At 38.7% G+C, this 20,944-nt stretch overlaps 1 protein-coding gene across 6 annotated transcripts in view; it reads right to left on the reverse strand.

Moving 5' to 3' along the window:
- Window positions 1-20,944, reverse strand: part of HMG20A (high mobility group 20A) — a 102,507-nt gene that overhangs the window by 57,787 nt on the left and 23,776 nt on the right. For 5 of the 6 annotated variants that reach the window (XR_010120672.1, XM_055277628.2, XM_063638729.1 and 2 more), the window contains exons 2-4: window positions 17,517-17,609; window positions 6,787-6,879; window positions 934-1,081 (exon numbers count right to left, since the gene is read on the reverse strand). Coding sequence is in view for 5 of the 6 variants with exons in the window: in XM_055277628.2 (XP_055133603.1) it covers window positions 934-1,081; window positions 6,787-6,875 (237 nt within the window). In the remaining variant the exon portion in view is untranslated. The remainder of the gene's footprint in view (window positions 1-933; window positions 1,082-6,786; window positions 6,880-17,516; window positions 17,610-20,944) is intronic. The other variant, XM_055277626.2, reaches the window with a different exon arrangement.

A 20,944-nucleotide genomic window follows, 5' to 3' on the forward strand; every position in this document is an offset into this window, starting at 1 on the left:
AGCAAAAGAAACTACCATCAGAGTTTTTTTTTCTTTCTTTTTTTTTTTTTTGAGACGAAGTCTCGCTCTGTAGCCCAGGCTGGAGTTCAGTGGCGCTATCTTGGCTCACTGCAACCTCTGCCTCCGGGTTTAAGAGATTCTCCTGCTTCAGCCTCCTGAGCAGCTGGAATTACAGGCACGCACCACTGAACCTGGCTAATTTTTTGTATTTTTTAGTAGAGACGGGGTTTCACCATGTTGGCCAGGCTGGTCTTGAACTCCTGACCTCAGGTAATCCACCTGCCTTGGCCTCCCAAAGTGCTAGGATTACAGGCATGAGCTACCATGCCCAGCCAGCTTTTTTAAAATAAGAAAAGAGACAAAAATCAATGGTGGCACTCTTTATTGGCTGGAAAAAAAAAAAAAAAGAGTGCCTTAAAACACTGACAATGTAATCAGTTATTTGTAAGAAACACTGGAAGTCCAAAAAGGGCATGACTGCCCAGGCTCATATGCCTTTGTGTGAGTTAGGGAAAGTTACCCTCTATGGGAGGGTGAAGGATTTGGTAAGTAGTATGAATCCTTTGGGCACATAAGGCTCCATGCAGCAAGGCTTGGTGAGCAAAGCCTTGATCAAGGGCGTGTACACTTCTCATTGATTACTTATTAATGATTAAATCATTCACTCATTCAACAAGTATTTGTTCAACATCTAATATGAGGTAAGTATACATTTCTTAGGGAACAGGGAAAAAACAGTCTACCTGTCTATGTCATTAAAATTATTAATATGGTTCCGTATAAAACAAGAAATAGAAAACAGAAAATTTTGCAGGTATCAGACTAAGAATATAAGAAGGTCATATGATGAACACCTTGATCAACACACCTTCTTTGTGACTGCTTCTTCCGAAGTTTCAGAGGATAGGAACAGAAGGAGATACTTCAGCTTACCTCATCTTCATGCCTCTGTTCATTGCCTTCTGCTGCATTTGAAGACTCACTCTGAAGCAACTGACCTTGGGAGAGATCCTCCACAAATTCTGGATTGTTGGTGGATGATGTGGCGCCACTACTGTACGGAACCTCTGGGTGATTTAACCTGAATAATAGGCAGAAGTATCAACAACACAAAAACTCCACCTATTTACTAAGGTTCTAGATAAATTTCCCTGACAGCAAAAGCACATGCCAGTCCTTGAATTAACTCCCCCAATATTCTGTATAAATGTAAACAATGTACTCACAGAGGGTTACAGGGTGTTTTAAAAAACACTAGTTTCAGTGCTTGATTAAACCAGGTCTGTTCCATGAAGACATCTCCTACCAAAAACAACTATAATCTTCTTCCAAGAAGATGATCTCCTCTCAACACAGACTTCATGTTTTAGCTCTGAATATGCAGTAGAATCTGACTTTTACATGCTACCTTTCATGTATCTCCAATGTAAAGGGAAAACACTATTAATGAAAAAAGTGAATAGCAATGGGAGTTGTAGAGGCAGTTTGTCAACTATCACAAAAGAGTTCTTAAAGGGTGTTAAGAAAAATCTCTTAATGGTACATTTCATTGGCTATTTCTTCTTGGATTATAGCCTTAGTGACAATCAGATCATCTAAGAACAATACTATCAAGTTCAGTAAGTTCAGGTATACATGTTAATAAATCAAACAGATGTACTTATTTCCTGCTCCCACTATACTGTTCCAGATGAGTTAGCAAACTAGATCTCACCCTTCTGAAGAGTGAACACAAGAAGGTACAGATGATGGTAGGGTCTTAGATGGACTTACCTTATTACATGTGGACAAAGGAATAGAAGGAAAGGTAACACCATGTGCTAGTGAGTATTTTTGTTTTTGTTTTTGATCGAGGGAGGAGTTGTAGAAAGATGGATAATACAGTAATATTCAGTCATTATTCTGAAAGAATGCACAACCCATAGTGTTATAGGGAATAATTACAATGCAACATAAGTACTAAAATAAAAGCTTGTTAAAAGTACCATAGAGGTATGGTAGAGGGTATGATGAATTTTATATGTATGGAGGGATGTTAAGAAAGAATTTATAGAGGAGGTCCTAAAACATGAGTATGTATTCATCAAGGTAAACACCACCATTCCAGATAGAAAGAACTTGGTATAAAAGGAGAAAGGGAGACTATCAAGAGGTTATGGTAACAGATTAAGTGAGAAACAAAGGCACGCAGGATTCTGAGCAGAAGGACAGCTAAGAGATACCTGAGAGGCAGAATGGCTAGGTGTGGTGCCTCATGCCTGTAATCCCAGCACTTTGGGAGGCCAAGGCAGGTGGATCACTTGAGGTCAGGAGTTCAAAACCAGCCTGGCCAACATGGTGAAACCCTGTCTCTACTAAAAATAAAAAAATTAGCTGGGCATGATGGCAGTGTCTGTAATCCTAGCTACTCAGGAGGCTGAGGCAGGAGAACCACTTGAACCTGGGAAGGGGAGGTTGCAGTGAACCAAGATTGTGCCACTGCACTCCAGCCTGGGTGACAGAGTAAGACTCAGTCTCAAAAAAAAAAAAAAAAAAAAGAAAAGAAAAAGAAAAAGAAAAAAGAGGCAGAATGGAGAGAACTTAATGACTGATTGACTTTAATAGTGAAAGAAAAGAAGAGTCAAAGATAATTCTGAGGCTTCCAATTGATGGTTATGTACTTAATATTAAAGTAAGAACAGGGTGTGTGTGTGTGTGGACAGACAGACAAGAAAATGATAAATTTGAAACACCCGTAGCATAATTAAGTAGAATGTACCACGGACAACTGGAAACATGCCCCAGGAGAACAGAAGTGGAACAAAAGGGCATAAAGATAGACTCGAGAGGCATTAGCCCATGGAAATAATGGGCAGTGCTAGATATTCTCCAGAAAGACAGTGAGAAGAAGGAAAAGTCAGGATAGAACTCAGCTGAAGCAATATCATTGTATGAGCAAGGTAGAAAAACTAGGAAAGGAGACTGAGAAGGGCATTAAGATAACTGGAGAGAAGACGATTGCAGAGGCCAAGGCAGGAAGACTTTTGAGAAAGGTAGTGGCTAATCAAATAAAAAGTTGCAGATGTTGAATAAGATAGGCCAAAAAGTGTCTGCTAAATTTGAAGACCTGAAGGTCACTGGCAATTTGAGTTAAGTATAGTTTTAGTGGAATTATGAGAATAAATTCCAGATTACAGTGGACCGAGAAATGGATGAAAACAGGAAGCAGACTGTCCTGGGACTGAAAGAAATTAAACTTTTCTGACCCTTTCTAGGAAACATAATAGATGATTTTAGCAGGAAGTTCCTACATTTTTGAGGTCCTTTAAAAAAGAGTAAGTAAAAGAAGCTATGAAATCAATGCCAACCATTTTCTCTGAAAAGAGGTACCATTGAGATCCAGTTTGATCTCTGCAGTGCTGTTTTCCAAATATTTCAATCATTTTAGATGTGTTAGGCAACTTGTTCTTTCACTGTCATTTTCATTTCAACTGTGCCATCAATTTTTAAGTTACTAATTCTTGTAAATTCTTACTTTGGTAAAACATGAGAACTAGGTTTGGGAAAGAGTAGCAATCCTATGAATCCCTGACTTAAGTGGACAGGAATCACTTGGGAATTCACATGGGAATTCACAATCCCATAAATCCCTGAATTAAGTGGACAGGAATGGCCAAAGGCATCACATGCCTTCTTGATGACAAGTTGGATGAGGACTGGAAAAAAGGGGGATCTTTTGTTACCATGAATAAGTTATCCATGTTCCTAGCTAAAGCCAACAACCCTTCTATTTGCACCCTTGATCTCACACCCTCTTGCCTACTCAGGGGCAGATTTTCAGCAATTCTGTCCTTTCTGGCAATACCAATTCTTTTCTCTCTACAGGATCAGTCTAATCAGCATATACGTATGATATTAATTCTCTTAACACAAAACAAAATGAAAAGAAAAAAACTCCATCCCACTTCCAGTTAAGTTCCCAATTTTTCTCCTTTCCTTTATAGCACAACCCCTGGAAATATCTTGTTTATACTCATTGACTTCTCCTCCCTTAAGCCCACTTCAAAGGAGATATATGCTTATAACTCTTGTCAAAGCCACCAATGACAACCACGCTAAATCCAGTGTCATTTCTCAGCCCCCATCTTACCTGATGTACCAGAAGCATCTGACACAGTTGATCTTTTCCCCTCCCTTGAAATACTTTTTTTTTTTTTCACTTGGGTTCTAGGACCCGTCACTCTTCTGGCTTTTCTGCGACCTTTCTAGCAACTCACTTTAGACTCTGTTGATTCTTCCTATACTTTCTGACTTTTTTTTCTTTTTCTTTTTTTGAGACGGAGCTTGCTCTGTCACCCAGGCTGGAGTGCAGTGGCACGATCACAGCTAACTGCAACTTCCGCCACCTGGTTCGAGCAATTTTCCTGCCTCAACCTCCCGAGTAGTTGAGATTACAGGCACGTGCCACCACATCTGGCTGATTTTTGTATTTTTAGTAGAGACAGGGTTTCACCATGTTGGCCAGGCTGGTCTCAAACTCCTGACCTCAAGTGATCCACCCACCTCAGTCTACCAAAGTGCTAGGATTACAGGTTGTGAGCCACTGCACCTGGCCTCTGTCTGACTTTTAAATGCTGGAGTATCCCAGAGGTCAGGCTTTAGAGCTCTTCTTTCTTCCATCTACAGAGTGCTCATTTCTTTGGTGATCTCATTCAGTCTCATGGCTTTGAATGTTACATGCTGATAAGTCCCAACTTTCTCTGTCTTGCCTAAACTTCCCCTAATAGCAGAACCTGATATCAAAGTGCCTATTTGACATCCCCACTTAGATATCTAATAAGCATCTTTAATGTAAAATTTCCAAAACTGAGCTCCTACAATTCCCTCCCACACTTGTTCGGGTTTCCCCATCTAAGCTAATGGCAACTCCATCCCTCCAGTTGCTTTAGCCAAAACTTTTGAGTTGCCTTTGACTGCTTTTTTCTCCCTTCTTACATTGCTCATCCTTTCTTTCAGGCAAATTCTGTTAAGTATACCTTCAAAATATATCTAGAATTCTATACTTCTCACTACCCCTCATTCCCATTATCTTTGAAACACACTCCAATGAGGTTTTTGCCCCCACTATTTCCACCAAAAACACTCTTGTGAAAGTCACCAGATGATGGTTCTTCAGGCTCTGATCTGTCTCCCGAATTATTTTAAGAGCCTCCCTGACTGGTCTCCTTGTTCCAGCCTCTGCTCCCTTCACTCTATTCTCAATACAACAGTCAGAGGGATCTTATAAAACTGTAAGTCAGATCATATAATTCTGTGTGAAACCCTCCAATGTTATCCCACTTCAGAGTAAAAGTTAAAGGGTTTATTTTGATCTCTAAATATTTTGATACCTATGATCTAGTCTCTTCTTACCCAAAGTATGGGCCTCATACCAGCAGAACTGGCATTCTCTGGGAGCTTGTTAGAAATGGAGAATCTCTGGTCCTCAGATTTCCTAAATCAGAATCTGCATTTTCATCAGCTCTCTTGGCAATTCGTATGTTTGAGGAGGACTGATGTAGTCCTCTACTGCCTCTCCTGCTGCTCTAGTCACACTGGCCTCCTGGCTATTTCAATAAGATGGAATCTCTCCTGCCTCAGGGCTTTTGCACCTACTGCTCCCTCTGCCTAGGATAATCTTCCCCAGAAAACTGCATGCTAGTTGCCTTATTTCCTTCAGGTCTTTATTCAAGTCACTTTCTCATTAAACACTTTCTGGCCCATCCTGTCTAAAACTGCATCCCCAAACCCTTCCTATCCCTTTTCTCCACTTTTTTCTTTTTTTAAACTATAGTTCTTATCAACATAGTATGCGTTTTACTTATTTATCCTGTTTATTGTCTGACTCAACAAGTAGAATTTGAACTTTAAAGGGCCTATGATTTTTATCTGTTTTGATCAATGCTTTCTATCTAATGCCTGGAGCAATGGCACATAGTAGATACTCAGAAAGTTTTTATTGAATGAATATAGTAACTAAGCAGCCTTTAGAAAGTCTTGGAGAACACTTTCATCTGAGTAGTGAGGTCAAAGGCGGATATCAACGAGGTGAGACATAAATGTGAGGGAAGGAAACAGAATTACAAAGTATAGCCTATTTTTTAAAGAGCTCTAAAGAATATTAAAATAATTCATCTTAGGGATTAGCTAGCACTTCAGTCTATTAGTGAACACATTTTCTCTTTGCCAAATAACTTCTAAACATCTAGAAAAGATAAAAATTCAAGTGAAACAGAGATTTTCAAGGGAAGAGGTGGACTACTGTTATTAACCCTTTTCTATATCTCTTTACATATTTGTCAAAAGATCCCCAAGAAAGGAGAAGGGGGTGGGATGGGGAAAGGAACAGAAGTCAGCTAAAGTTACTATGCATCTTGAATAAAGAACCACATTAAAAAATCTGATCTTTGGGAAAAAACTATTTTAATATCTGTGGTAATTTGAACAGAAAATGCATTCGTTTTTTAGAGCTAGCTCTGTGGCAGGTATTTCCTTAATGGTGACTATATAATATTCTTAACTGGAGTCACCAGTGTTTGCTAGATTCCACATATTGTTGTACCAGTTCACAAAAATGAGAGCACTGCAAAAGATAATTGAATTTAGATTACAAAGTGGTTTATGAAGGCTGTGACTCTCTTTGCAAAGTGAAACAAATGCACCCTCTATTCTTATGATATAAAACTGCCTCTTTAGGACCTCTTCCTTTGTTAGAAGCTTTGTTTTGAGGCCTATGGAGAAGTCCAGTGTCCTAAAGCAGCTGCTTACCCAGTGGTAGCCAGATCATTACTCTCCTTGGAACCATCTTCATCTGCAAAAAGGGGCGGTAGGGTGGAGCTAGTCATCAAGTTTTCCATCTCTCTGAAAGGAAAAGAGAATAATAAAAAAAAATTAATGGCTTAATTACTTCCACTTCAAGTTCCACTAATTTAAGAGCCAGCCTTCTTGAACTTTATCATATAAGCAACAGAATAAAAACTGACCTAAATATTTATTTTCTTGACTTGGACACATCAGTGTAAACTGTATGGTAAATGGGTCTTTTAACCTTCATCTTATCAACTGACCAGACTGAAAACAAGTTAGGTTTTAATAAATGGGATGTGGTTTGGAAAATTCCTTTTTATTTATCCAGAGTATTTTCAAAAGTATTCATTTCCTGTAGAAATTGTTAAGCAGGGTAACTCAGAAGCATTGCCACTCTGAGCAAGCTATTTAAGCTCTTTGAGCTACAATTTCACCATCTTAGACAAAATTGCTGACTTAACCCAAAGGGTTGTTGTGAGAGATTAAAATGAAAGTGCTTCATAAACAGAGAAAGTCTAAGGTAGTAAGTGCATTGAGTATTATATAAAGAAAGGTATTGTTATTACAGCATTACCAGTTCTCAGTCCCAGCTGAATCATCTGTAGATTAAATGGTGGCAAACTAAGCCCTCCAAAAGGAAATAATGCAAAGGAAGTAAAGGATGGAAGGCATGCTGATGTGGCTCTGAGTCAAAGAAACCACACTTCCAGGTCAGAAATATGCTCCACACACCATCATAACCAAGAGCAGAAATAGCATGCACCTGGGTACAGGAAACAACTAAGCTTAATTGAAGAAAACAAACAAATCACAAGAACTGAGGTTATCAGACTGAAAGGATAAAAGGACAAAGTGACAAAGAGCATAATTTCATTTGGCATATCACTATGAAAAACGATTTTTGCCTTTCAGGGCTTACCACAAAGGGCGTCACCCCATGTAGTTAAAAGCAGCAGTCTTCCCTTCATCATGAAAGGGATATTCAAACAAAACATTCAGCAGTGACCCCAAACATCAGCCACTTACATAGAACTGCAAAGCACTCAAGAAAAAGAGTGCCTCAATCAACTGGGAGAATTGAGAAGCAAATTACAAGAATTCACTTAGGAGCTTCCTCAGGAGTTATTTCAGGTGCTGCTGCTGCTAAGGAGACCTAGTGAAACAGCAATTAAAAGGAAAGCACAGCAGCAAAGCAGAGCCAGGATCACTCCACTGAGGCGGAAATATGAAGAAAATGCCGATGACACGAAGACCACATTCTCCATGTTCAATGGAGTGATTTATTTCCAAAAGATAACACTGATGTTTTATTCCTTATTCTTACTTATTCTCACTTCTAAGTTTATTATTTAGCAGGCCAAGTTCCATAAACAGCTTGATGGGAAAAACACATCTCTGTACAAATATTACCCATTACAGTGGGTAGAGCGTGCAAGATAGAGAGGAACTTCTCACTCAACCAGCATAAGCACTTTATTCTACTGCAGGAACTGCTACCTCTTTTCAGTTCCTTCAAGATACGGTGTTTACAAGTGGAATAGCTCTAATAAATACTACAAAATTCCATTCTACATGTTTTACTGAATAACCCTGACTCAAGTGTACTTAAGTTTTAATTCACATTATACAAAGGCCAGATTAAAGCCTGGGCTGCTAACATCACCTCACACCAATGTCAATGTTCATTTTACCAAAAGAAAACTGTACTATCTGTTAGATACCATATACAGACTAGCCATAGTAAGCAAACATTCGAATGGCCAGGGATATACCTTAAAGAACTCACTTGACAGGCTTCTTTCTTTTTTTTTTTGACAGTCTCGCTCTGTTGCCCATGCCTCCCAGGTTCAGGTGATTCTTGTGCTTCAGTCTCCCAAGTTGCTGGGATTACAGGTAGGTGCCACCACACTGGCTAATTTTTGTATTTTTAGTACAGATGGGGTATCACCATGTTGGCCAGGTTGGTCTTGAACTCCTAGCCTCAAGTGATCCGCCCGCTTCGGCCTACCAAAGTGTTAGGATTACAGGTGTGAGCCACCGCGCCTGGCATTGACTGGCTTCTTTCTAAAGTATCCCTAGAAGTCAATGGCCTTTCAAGAACCTTGAGATTCAGCATTTAAAGCTCCTGGCATTGCTCCCATGCCTCAAAAGAAGATATATTATCTGGTGAGGGACAAATGAAGTGTCTTTTCATTCACTATGCCAACATGACCCTGTTAGAGTGTTTTCCAGATATCTTTAGTCATTTCTGAAATGTGGGGAGGCAGCTGGATAACATAACCTTAACAACATATAAACAGATCATATAAACAAAGGAAGTTCAGAGAACACACATTTTTTCCTTTTTTATTTCTCCCTCTCTTAAGTTTGTTGTATTCAAACCCATATGGTTTCAGATATATTTTCTCAGTGTTACTGAGTAGTCAGGTCCCTAAGAAATGAGTAATAAAGTGGGTGGAAGGTTAAAGGGCCAAGATCAACAAAAGAAGGAAATGAAGAAAAGTGCAGTGAAACCCAGAGGCCTCTAAACTAGTCCAGTAAGTCGGAAAATACAGTGATTCCCAAGAATATGTCTGGGATCCTGGGAGAATGTATTTCATATGGTCCATGAGGGAGTGATTCAAAAGGAATCATGGCTACCAAGCCACTGATTGCCAAAAGCCCTTCACATGTAGCATCTGTGCCTGATGATATCCCAGTACAGGGGTCACACTGAACTTCGAAATTTTATGCAAAGCACTTAAGAAATGTAATGAATGCTGCTCTAAATGGGGAAAGAAGAGAAATTTGTTCAAAGGCAAAGCAGTATACAAGTTTGGCTCTTCACTGCACTTTATATAAACAGATCTATCACGCAGATGTTTCCTAGTAGAGGGGACTTATCCAGTGAAGGCTTCTACCAGGAAGCCTCACAAAAATGGTATTACTTTGCCACTTAGAACCCTTTGAACCAAGGTCTGGACCTGAGCTTTGGAAATCCCAAAATTCCCTCTAACACTAACCACTCACTGAAAAAAAACTGATATATAAAAGAGTGCCAATTTAAAATATTTTAATGATTATAAAGATTGTAATGAGAATTATATTAAGCTTACTAGATACTTAATGACTAGTGAACACATTTTCTCTCTGTAGTCATCTAGCAGGCCAGATCATAATCAGAACATTGCTGTGGTCGATATATGGCCAGAACAAAGGAAATTAGGTGGAACTTAAGAAATGTTCCTCAACTAAGATTGCTCTAGTAATCTTTCCCAATAATAGGGATGATCACACCAGTGTGACTATGTTATTCCAAATGTGTTGGACAGTGCTGGAAGCATATTTGTACTTCTGGTTTCTCGGGTTGGCTCTTTTCAAGTGCCCTTTTCTTACTTAACACATGCTAACCCCACTTCCCTAAGTCTCTTCATAGAGATGCAGCATATTCCTTCCCACCACTCCCTCTCCAACCACACACCTCATAATTGAGAGGTGGGATTCTGCCCATCTCATTTTCCATACTACAGCCTTTATGCAAAACCTTTGGTTCCTTTAAAACATCAGCTTCCTTGGTTATATCAACCTCATACCCCAAAATCTCTTACCACCATCTCCTATCATTTCAGCTCTCTTAATTCTCCTGTTACAACTCACCTTGAACCATACAAACCTCTATTCATTGGCCCTTGATTTTCCCTTCTCTGTCCAGCTTAGATTCGACGGCTACATTGCAAATGTTCTTTTGCCAACACTCAGTTCCCTTGCACTACATCTTCCTATACACTAGAAGTAGATCAACTCTGAGTTTTGGCTCAAGATGGTGGAGAAAAAAAATGACAAAATAAAGAGTGTTACTATAAATGTATGGTATCCAATCACAACTGGGCCCTCTGTGCTCTTAGTAATCACTTTGTATGTTCTTAGGATATTTCCCAACTGCCATATTATCTCTGTCAAAGTTTTTCAACCAAACTCACCCAAATCCTCCAACTCAGTCAGCATTATCTTTTCACATTCCTCAACCCCAACTCACGCCAAAAAGCATACCAAGTTGCTTTTTTTGGAAGATATAATTGATATACCATAAAGTTCACCCCTTTACTACATACAACTCAGTGGTTTTTAATATATTTACAAGGTTGTGCAACCAACACCCTAACCAATTTTAGAACATTTTCATCACCCCAAAAAGAAACACAACATCCTTTAGCAAACAATCCCCATTCAAACAATCCCCATTCTCCCTTCCTGCTAGTCCTCCTAGGCCTGGGCAACCACTAATCTACTTTCTGTTTTGTTTTTTTTTAAGAGACAGGGTCCTGCTCCGTCACCCAGGCTGGAGTGCAGTGGCACAATCATAGCTCACTGATGCCTCAAACTGCTTGTCTCAAGTGATCTCTCTGCCTCAGCCTCCTGAGTAGCTAAGACCACGCCTGGCTAATTTTTAATTTTTTTTTGTAGAGATAGGGTTTCGCTATATTGCCCAGGCTGTCTTGAATTCCTGGCCTCAAGCAATCCTCCTGCCTCAGCCTCCCGAAGTGTTGGGATTATAGGCATGAGCCATCATGCCTGCCTACTTTGTCTTTATAAATGTACCTATTCTGATATTTCATATAAATAGAATCATACAATATGTGGCCTTTTGTGTCTGGCTACTCTCACTTAGCAGAAAGTTTTCAAGGTTCACATTGTGGCGTGTATCAGAATTTCATTCCGCTTTATGGCTGAATAATATTATACTGGATGGCTATTGCACATTTTGTTGATCCACATATCAGTTGATAGACTTGGATTGTTTCTACTTTTTGGCTATTATGAATGCTGCTGCTTATGAACATTTGTGTATAAATTTTTGTGTGGACATGTTTTCAATTCTCTTGGGCATATACCTAGGAGTGGAGCTGCTGGAACATCTGTCACCACCATGTTTAATATTGAGGAAAAATCAAACTGTTTTTCAAAGCACCTCTACCATTTTACATTCATACTAGTAACGTATTAGGGTTCCAATTTCTCCATATCCTCAGCACACTTGGTATTGTCTTTTTTATTAGAGCCATCCTAGTAGATGTGAAGTGGTATCTTATTGTGATTTTGGTTTGTATTTTCCTTATGAGTAATGATGTTAAGCATTTTTTCTTATGCATATTGTGCATTTGTATATCTGTTTTGGAGAACTGTCTATTCAAATCCTATTTCAAATTGTGTTTTGTGTTTGTTTTTTTTTTTTTTTTTTTTTTTTTTTTTTTTAGGTAGAGTCTCATTCTATTGTCCATGCTGGAGTGCACTGGTGTGATCTTGGCTCACTGCAACCTTTATCTCCTGGGTTCAAGCGATTCTTGCGCTTCAGCCTCCCAAGTAGTAGCTGGGATTACAGGTATGCACCACCATGCCCAGCTAATTTTTTATTTTTAGTAGAGACAGGGTTTCTTCGCCATGTTGGCCATGCTGGTCTCAAACTCCTGGCCTCAAGAGATCCACCCACCTCAGTCTCCCAAAGTGTTGAGATTACAGGCGTAAGCCACCACACTCGGCCTCCTTTGCTCATTTTTAAAATTGGGTTAAAACTGTATTGTTATTGCAAAATTGCAAGAGTTCTTTTTATATTGAAGATACTAGACACTTATCAGATGTACTATTTTCAAATATTTTTCTCCCATTCTCTGGGTTGTCTTTTCACTTTGATAGTGGTCTTTGAAGTACAAACGTTTTTAACTTTAAAGTACAAATTATCTATTTTTTTCCTTTGGTTGCTCGTGCTTTAGGTGTCACATTTAAGAAACTACTGCCTAAGCAAAGGTTGTGAAGATTTACCCTTATGAGTTCTTCTAAGAGCTTTATAATTTTAGCTCTTAACATTTATGTCTTTGATTCATTCTGAGAAAATGCACCATATTCTCTGACCTCTACATCTTTGCAACTGCCATTTGTTGTCTTTGGTTAGAATACTTCCTAGTACCCCAGTCTCTCTTGTCTGGCCAATTATACTTTCTTATCCTTCACATCTCACCTTAGATGTGTCTTCTTTCAGCATGTGTTCTTGGATCAATCAAGAATGTATCAGATGCCCCTTTTATGTACTACCAGAGCATTCTGTACTAAACACCCATCATAATACTTGACTCACTGTACTACACTTGTCTTTTCTAACCCTTAGTTACATGTTTTGTTAGGTTATAAACAGTGCCTTGTTTACCTTTAAGTTTCCCCCAGCCTGGTTTTGAGCATATCATGGGCATTTGTTAAATATACATTTGAGGAACAAATACAATTATGTATTTCACAGCTTCATCATAATATTGTGGCCAGATTTTGCCTAAAGCCACACCTTACCCCTCAAATGAAGGAGGCTCCTCATTCAATTAGTATTTAATTATTGCTCAAGCAGGCACTTTTGCAGATTATGTATCTTTTAAATGGATTAACTCTGAAACGGGGGGACATTCAATACATTCTCTAAATGTTTCCTCATATATGCATTCTCCTTTATTATTTGTAAGGAGTGAGACTATCTTCAAACAATGGAGTCAGTGTTCATGTCTACTTTAGTGAACATGGCTGACTGATGTATATTCTGTATTGGGATTTTCAACTTTCCATTCACGTTAGATATTCATGTCTAAGTATTGAATCTTTAACATCAATTTTGTTCAGTGAAGCCTTTCATGGCCTCTGTATATAAAATTGCAGATACCCCCTTTCCTTGAACTGTTCCTAACCTCTTTCCCTGCTTTGTTTTTTCTTGGTACTTCAAACTATGTATCATTATTCATTTTACTTATTTTATCTTGTTTTTTGTCTGTTCCAGTACACTGTGAGCTCAAAATTTGTAGATGCCCACAACTGGCCCTGCAGAACCTATGACTACAAAAAGTTGGCCCTGTATCCACAGGTTCTGTGTCTCTTGAATACTGTATTTTCCACCCCAAATTGACCGAATTTGTGGATGCAGAACTCAAGGATACACAGGGCCAACTATAACTGCAAATTAAAACAATAATGAGCTACCACTACAAACCTATTAGAATGGCCAAAATCCCAAACACTGACACCACTAAATGCTGACAATAATGTGGAGCAACAGGAACTCTCCATTATGTGGGGATACAAAATAGTATAGACATTTCAAAAGACAGGCAGTTTTTTACAAAATTAAACATACTCTTGCCATACAATCCAGCAATTGCACTTCTTACCTTAATATTTACCCAAATGAATGGAAAACTTATGTCCACACAAAAACCTGCACACAGATGTTTACAGTAGCTTTATTCATAATTGCCAAAACTTGGGCATAACCAAGATGTCCTTCAGTAGGTGAGTGGCTGAACTGTGATACATTCAGATAATAGAATATTATTCACTGCTAAAAAGATATGAGTTATGAAGCCATGAAAAGACATGGAGGAAACTTAGTGCATATCACTAAGTGAAAGAAGTCAATCTGAAAAGGCTATATAAATTGAGCATCCCTAATCTGAAAATCAGAAATTCAAAATGCTCCAAAATCTGAAATTTCCTGAGTGCCCACTTGATGACCCAGGAGGAAATTCATACAATAATGAGCTACGACTACACACCTATTGGAATACCCTAAATCCCAAACACTGATACCACCAAATGCTGGCAAGGATGTAGAACAAGAGCTCTCCTTCATTGTATGAAAATACAAAATACAAAAATTCCACATGGGACTTCACGTAATGGGTCACAATAAAAACACTGGCACACGATACTTAGTTTATTCAACTTGCCATTGTTTGTTGTTAACAGCTGGCACAGGTGCACTGGTGATGCTACTGTACTGCTTACCCCAAACACATTATTTTTTCACTGTATTAATGGCATGTCACATTTTTTACTGTTAAGTACTTATGTGCAAATAAATGTAAGAAAATGATTTGCTTATTGGTAGCACATGAATTCAGAATCAGGAATAATGGTGATGCCAAATAATCACAGACTGTACATGTGGGTGGCTGAGTGACACCTTTGCTTTCTCATGGTTCAATGTATACAAACTTTGTTTCATACACAAAATTAATAAAATCATTGCTATAAAATTACCTTCAAGTCATGTGTAAGGTAAATGGATACAACATAAATGGATTTCCTGTTTAGACTTGGTTCTCATCCCCAACGTATCTCATTATATGTATGCAAATATGCAAATACAAAAAATTAGCCAGGTGTGGTGGCGGGCACCTATACTCCTAGCTACTTGGAGAGGCTGAGGCAGGACAATGGCATGAACCCTGGAGGCAGAGCTTGCAGTGAGCCGAGATCTTGCCACTGTACTCCAGCCTGGGCGACAGAGCGAGACTCCGTCTCAAAATAAAAATAAATAAATAAATAAATAAATAAATCTGAAAAGATCTGAAGCCTGAAACACTTCTGGTCCTAGACATTTTGGATAAGGGAAACTCAACCCATATGTTGTAAATCCATCCACCTATCTGACATCCTGGATAAGCAAAAATATGGAGACAGTAAAAAGATTAGTGGTTGCCAGGGGAGTAGGATGAATAGGTGGAACATGGGATTTTTAGGGCAGTGAAACTTTCTACGTGATACAATGGTGGATACATGTCATTATAAATCTGTCAAAACTCACAGACTGTCCAACACCAAGAGTGATGGACACTATGTAAACTATGGTGATTATGTGTCAATATAGGTTCATTGATTTTAACAAATGTAGCATTCTGGTGCCAGGGATATTAATAGTTGGGGAGGCTGTGTGTGTGGGGGGACAGGGAACATATAGGAAGTCTCTGTATTTTCTGCTCATTTTTGTTGTGAATCTAAAAGAGCTCTAAAATGTAACATTCATTCATTTTAAAATTGCCATATTATATATTTAGAATATTTTAATTATGTATTTTATTATGCCAGAGAACTGGTATAAAGAGGTTTGGGAATAAACACAACTGACTTTGATATGCATACAATTTAATTGGAGGAAAGAAAAGAGGCTTACTAGAGAGTAGTCTACCAGCTGTGAACGTTTAGCTAAAAGCAATCAGTGGGCTGTGGACATTAATCAATATGTTTTACAGTGGGAATGAGAACACTGGCTAATCCTGCCAGGCAGTTAACTGGGGTTCAGTTAAGTGAAATTCAGTTAAAAACTCTTTCACCATAGGTTTTTATATGAGAGATGAGAGGGAAAAAGATGAGGAGAGAGAAGAGGCAATTTGGGAGTAATTAAGTACTTAGGTTTTAGGGGAGGGTTGGGGTAGGGAGAGGCAATTAGGGTCTAAACATAAGGCTTGCTGCTTCAAGAGAAGGGCATAAGGAGGGGTGTGTTTGGCTGGGCACTGGGGTGGGGGTGGGCAGAAAATATGGCTCTCTAGACCTAAAATTGATAGCCCAGGCTCCTATGACTATTATTGATCTTTATTTTATTATTTATTTATTTATTTATTTTTGAGACGAGCCTCGCTCTGTCACCCAGGCAGAAGTGCAGTGGCTTGATCTCTGCTTACTGCAACCCCCACCTCCTGGTTCAAGCAATTCTCTGCCTCAGCCTCCCGAGTGGCTGGGATTACAGGTGCCTGCCACCACGTCCAGCTAATCTTTTTTTTTTTTTTTTTTTTTTAGTAGAGACGGAGTTTCACCATCATAGCCAAGCTGGTCTTGAACTCCTGACCTTGTGATCCACCCACTCGGCCTCCCAAAGGGCTGGGATTACAGGCATGAGCCACCGCGCCCGGCCTTATTATTGATTTTTAAAATGTTGGTAGGCTACCCTAGGAACCAAACTGTAGAGAAACTGATCCATTCATTCAACAAACATTATCTACCATCCTGGGCATTTTCTACGCATTGGGAATACAGCAATGACCAAAACAGGCAAAGATCCTTGCCCTTATAGAGCTCACAGTGTACTGGAACAGACAAAAAAAACAAGATAAAATAAGTAAAATGAATAATGATACATAGTTTGAAGTACCAAGAAAAAACAGAGCAGGGAAAGAGGTTAGGAACAGTTCAAAGAAATGATGGGGTGTCTGCAGTTTTATATACAGAGGCCATGAAACGCTTCACTGAGGTAATCTTTGGGGAAAGACCAGAAGGAGATGAAAGAACTATGGATGTATGTGGGGAAAGAGCAGCCCTAGCAGAGGAAACAACTAGTGCAAAGGAGTCCACCTGGTGTGACTGAGGAGGTGGCAAATGTGGCTGGACTGAACTAGTGGGAAAAGGAGATGAAGTCTGAAAGCTAACCGGGGCTACTGGAAGGTTTTCAGCAGATAAGGCATAAAATTTAACATGTTTATAGGATCATTCTGGCTGCTATTTTGAGAACAGACTGAATGCAGGTGGAGAGGGAAAAGGGAAAGTAAGGAAATCATTTGGGAAGCAACTGCAACAAAACAGCTGAAAGAATTTGATCAGAATAGCAGTAGTAGAGATGGTGAGAAGTGGTCAGATTCTTAATATATTTTGAAGGTAAAGCTAGTTTCTAAGTTCAAAATAACTGGAAAAAACATCAGGACTAGAATCTATAAACTGTGGCCTGCATATACTTTAACTGTAGTCTTGTAATCAGTTTAGTAAAAAGGATGACTTGTACTAACAATATACTACTTGCAAATTTTTTGAAGCTAAATAGTGGGGTTTTTTGGCCACAAAAGAAATAATCCAGCCTCCATCTAACGCAAATGCCTAGAGAGTTTATATTTCAACAAACATTTGTTGATCACCTTCATTATGTAACCAAGATGGTGTTTCGTGTCAAGTGATGTGTAGCTTTGCTTTATAGAATTTTACAGTCCATTATCTTCCTTGTAGAGACTCTGTTTTCGAAAAAAAAAAAAGAGAAAAAGAGGCCAGAGTTAGAAACAAAAATTAATCTTCTATCTTTATGATTTTTTTCTCCAAATTCCTTATGTGATAGTACATGATTTTTCTGAAGTAAAAATTTTAGAAACTTAAATCAGATATTTTCTTAAAAACCACAGAAGTACTAGATCATCAAAAGAGACTGTCACAGTTCAGATTTCTTGCTAGACAATTGGATCACTATATATGCCTTTTGCCCCCTCAATGGAACCTTGATGGAGAACTGTCAATATTAGGACATAAAATGTGTTGTGAAGAAAAAAATTCCACAAAACCAAAACATCTAAGAATAGTATTTTATATCAGTTTTTGTAAAGCACGGTGATAACGCAGGGAAAATAAAAAACACTTCCTCTTCCAAAGCAAAATTTGTCGTTTTACAAGCAGAGTGTTGCCTTTTGAGGTCACAGTCCACCTCGTTGGCTTTTTCATGATGCCTGTTGGTCCCAAGTTGCCCTTCCTACAGAGGTAATCTAAGCACTGCTTTTATTATTAGTAAACAAGGAGGTGATTGCCCAAGTAAGACAACTTCTGGACCAGCGCCTGAACTAAGAGTTAAAGTAATCCAATAAAACTTGGAATTATTTCCTTAGTGTAGAGTACTTCCCCAATTTCCTGGGACATGGGTGTACTATGAAACGGTAAAAAGGTGGGTCCATATAAGCTGGGATGGGGAGTGCTGGTAAAGCCTTACTTCCCCTAGGAGGCCTGTGATATATGAAAAGGTGTTTTCAGTGACAGTCAATTTTGTATTTGGAGGAAAAAAACAAAAAACAAAACCAAGCTTGTTTTAAGTATACAAAGCACAAAAAGTTAATGTTCTTGTTTGGTAAAGATACATATGTATACTGTTTTTTTTTTTTTTTTTTTTTTTTTTTTTTTTTTTTGAGAAGGAGTCTCGCTCTGTCACCCAGGCTGGAGTGCAGTGGTGTGATCTCGGCTCACTGCAAGCTCCGCCTCCAGGGTTCATGCCATTCTCCTGCCTCAGCCTCCCAAGTAGCTGGGACTACAGGTGCCCACCACCATACCCTGCTAATTTTTTGTATTTTTAGTAGAGACGGGGTTTCACTGTATTAGCCAGGATGGTCTTGATCTCCTGACCTTGTGATCCGCCTGCCTCAGCCTCCCAAAGTGCTGGGATTACAGGTGTGAGCCACTGCACCCGGCCACATATGTATACTTTTTACTCACATCTTGGTGATTCACATGCAGGATATATCAGAAAAGGGAATTTATGTATTTATCAAGAGGAGACACGAGTTTTTTTTTTAAAGCTGAAAAACAATGTTTTTCAGTTTATGTTATGTCACTATGTTAGGCATCAAAGATACAGAGGTAAATAAGATTTAAAAAAACCCAACAACACTTATTATTTTGCAGTTCATAATCTAGTAGGGGACGTGGAAAGAGGGTAATGGCTGATGTGTGTAATGGTATTTATTTAAATATACGAGAAAAACAGACAAAGAGGAATTGAATGTGTGGGGTAACCAGCTAAGGTGATTGTTAATTATCCTAATACATTCACAGATGGAAATGTATTAGGAAGGAATACAGAAAACACCAGCTGAGAAAACACCTGAGAAGGACCACACAGCTCTGGGTCCTTACATGTTTGGAAATCCAGATTCATATTAAGGTAGGTAGCTCTAAAACAATATAATTCAAGGCTGGAGTCTGCGAAAAGCAACGTAATCAGCATAGACGGTAGTCCCCCCTTATCTGTGGTTCTGCTTTGCCAGGTGTGTTAACTCGTGGTCAACTGCAGTCCAAAAATATTAAATGGGAAGTTTCAGAAATAATTCATAAGTTTTAAGTTATACACTGTTGAGTAGTGTGATGAAATCCCATGCTGTCCTGCTCCATCCCACCCAGGATATGAATCCTCCCCTTGTCCAGCATATCCATGCTGTATACACTACCTGCCCATTAGGTACTTAGCAGCCTTCTAGGTTATCGGATCGACTGTTGCACTATCACAGGGCTGGTGTTATTTTACTTCACAATGGCCCCAAAGCAGAAGAGAAGTGAGGCTGCCAATTTGGATATGCCAAAGAGAAGCTGTAAAGTGCTTCTTTAAGTGAAAAGGAAAAAGTTCCTGACTTAACAAAAGGAAAAAAAAAATCACAAATGCTGAGGTTGCTAAGATCTACAGTAAAGATAAATCTGTGAAATTGTGAAGAAGGAGAAATTCATGTGTACCACATGTATAGGATTTGTTACTATCCATGGTTTCGGGCATCCTACTGGGGGTCTTGGGATGTACCTCCATGGATAAAGGGGAACTACTGTATGAGAAAGCAGAAGTAACAAAGGTCCCTAGTATCTGAACCCAAACATAAAATTCATAGTTAACAATTCCAGGGAAAGGGTCCTTATTGGTTCAAGGAACACTGCTCCTCTATTTTCCTACATTTTACACGGCTCTTCAGCTCAAACCTGCAGCTGTGAGACAACGCTGAAGAGAGGAGGTAGAAAGAATGTTTCTTTCTTTTACAGGCAATAAATCCTAAATCGTTTACCCTCTCAAAAGCCAATGAAGACTGCAAGTAAAGGATGACATGTTTGAGAAGGAAAATTGAAGAACATTTATAAAAACTATAGTGTAATAAATGGAAACTAATCCCATCAAAGTGTTTTTCATTTTAATCAACTGACTTACAAATTAAATTTTCTTCCTAGGAAGATTTCCTAAAAGAAAAACAGAGGACGCTCAATAGCAGAGGAATTTCCTCAGACAAAAGCTGAAGACAGAAAACTTTAGTTACAGGGAGGCAAAGCAGTTAGTGGTCTTTACTACTCCGAACAGTAAGATGAAATTTAGTTTTCCTCACAAGATGAATAGGCACAACTGTAACATGCTTTACAGTTTAAACTGAAAGAAATTGAAAAACTCAGAATTATTTTGCTATATTTTGCCTTTGAAACCTAATAACAATGCTCAGGACTTCAGAAAGTTACAAATAGCCACAGAATTCAAATTTGACACATTTAAGCTCTACAAGACCAGTTTCCTAGGAACATTTCTCCTTTGATAACCTACTCAATGATAAAACTTCAAACTTCAACTTCCATACACAGAGCCTCAGTTCTCACCCCACCATAGTAATTCAGAACAAGTGGTTAGATTTAATCTTTTTTATTTAAAAGCTACTGATTGTTTCTTTTTTTCAAGGTGAAACAAAGAAAAAACAAGTTTAAAACTACATTAGCTGTAACTTTCATATATCACTTCGAGATTCTTGGTGTTTACAGCACTTATTAAAATCTGACAAAATCTGTATTTTCA

The sequence above is a fragment of the Symphalangus syndactylus genome, chromosome 5, assembly GCF_028878055.3.
Source record: "Symphalangus syndactylus isolate Jambi chromosome 5, NHGRI_mSymSyn1-v2.1_pri, whole genome shotgun sequence".
Classification (NCBI taxonomy): domain Eukaryota; kingdom Metazoa; phylum Chordata; class Mammalia; order Primates; family Hylobatidae; genus Symphalangus; species Symphalangus syndactylus.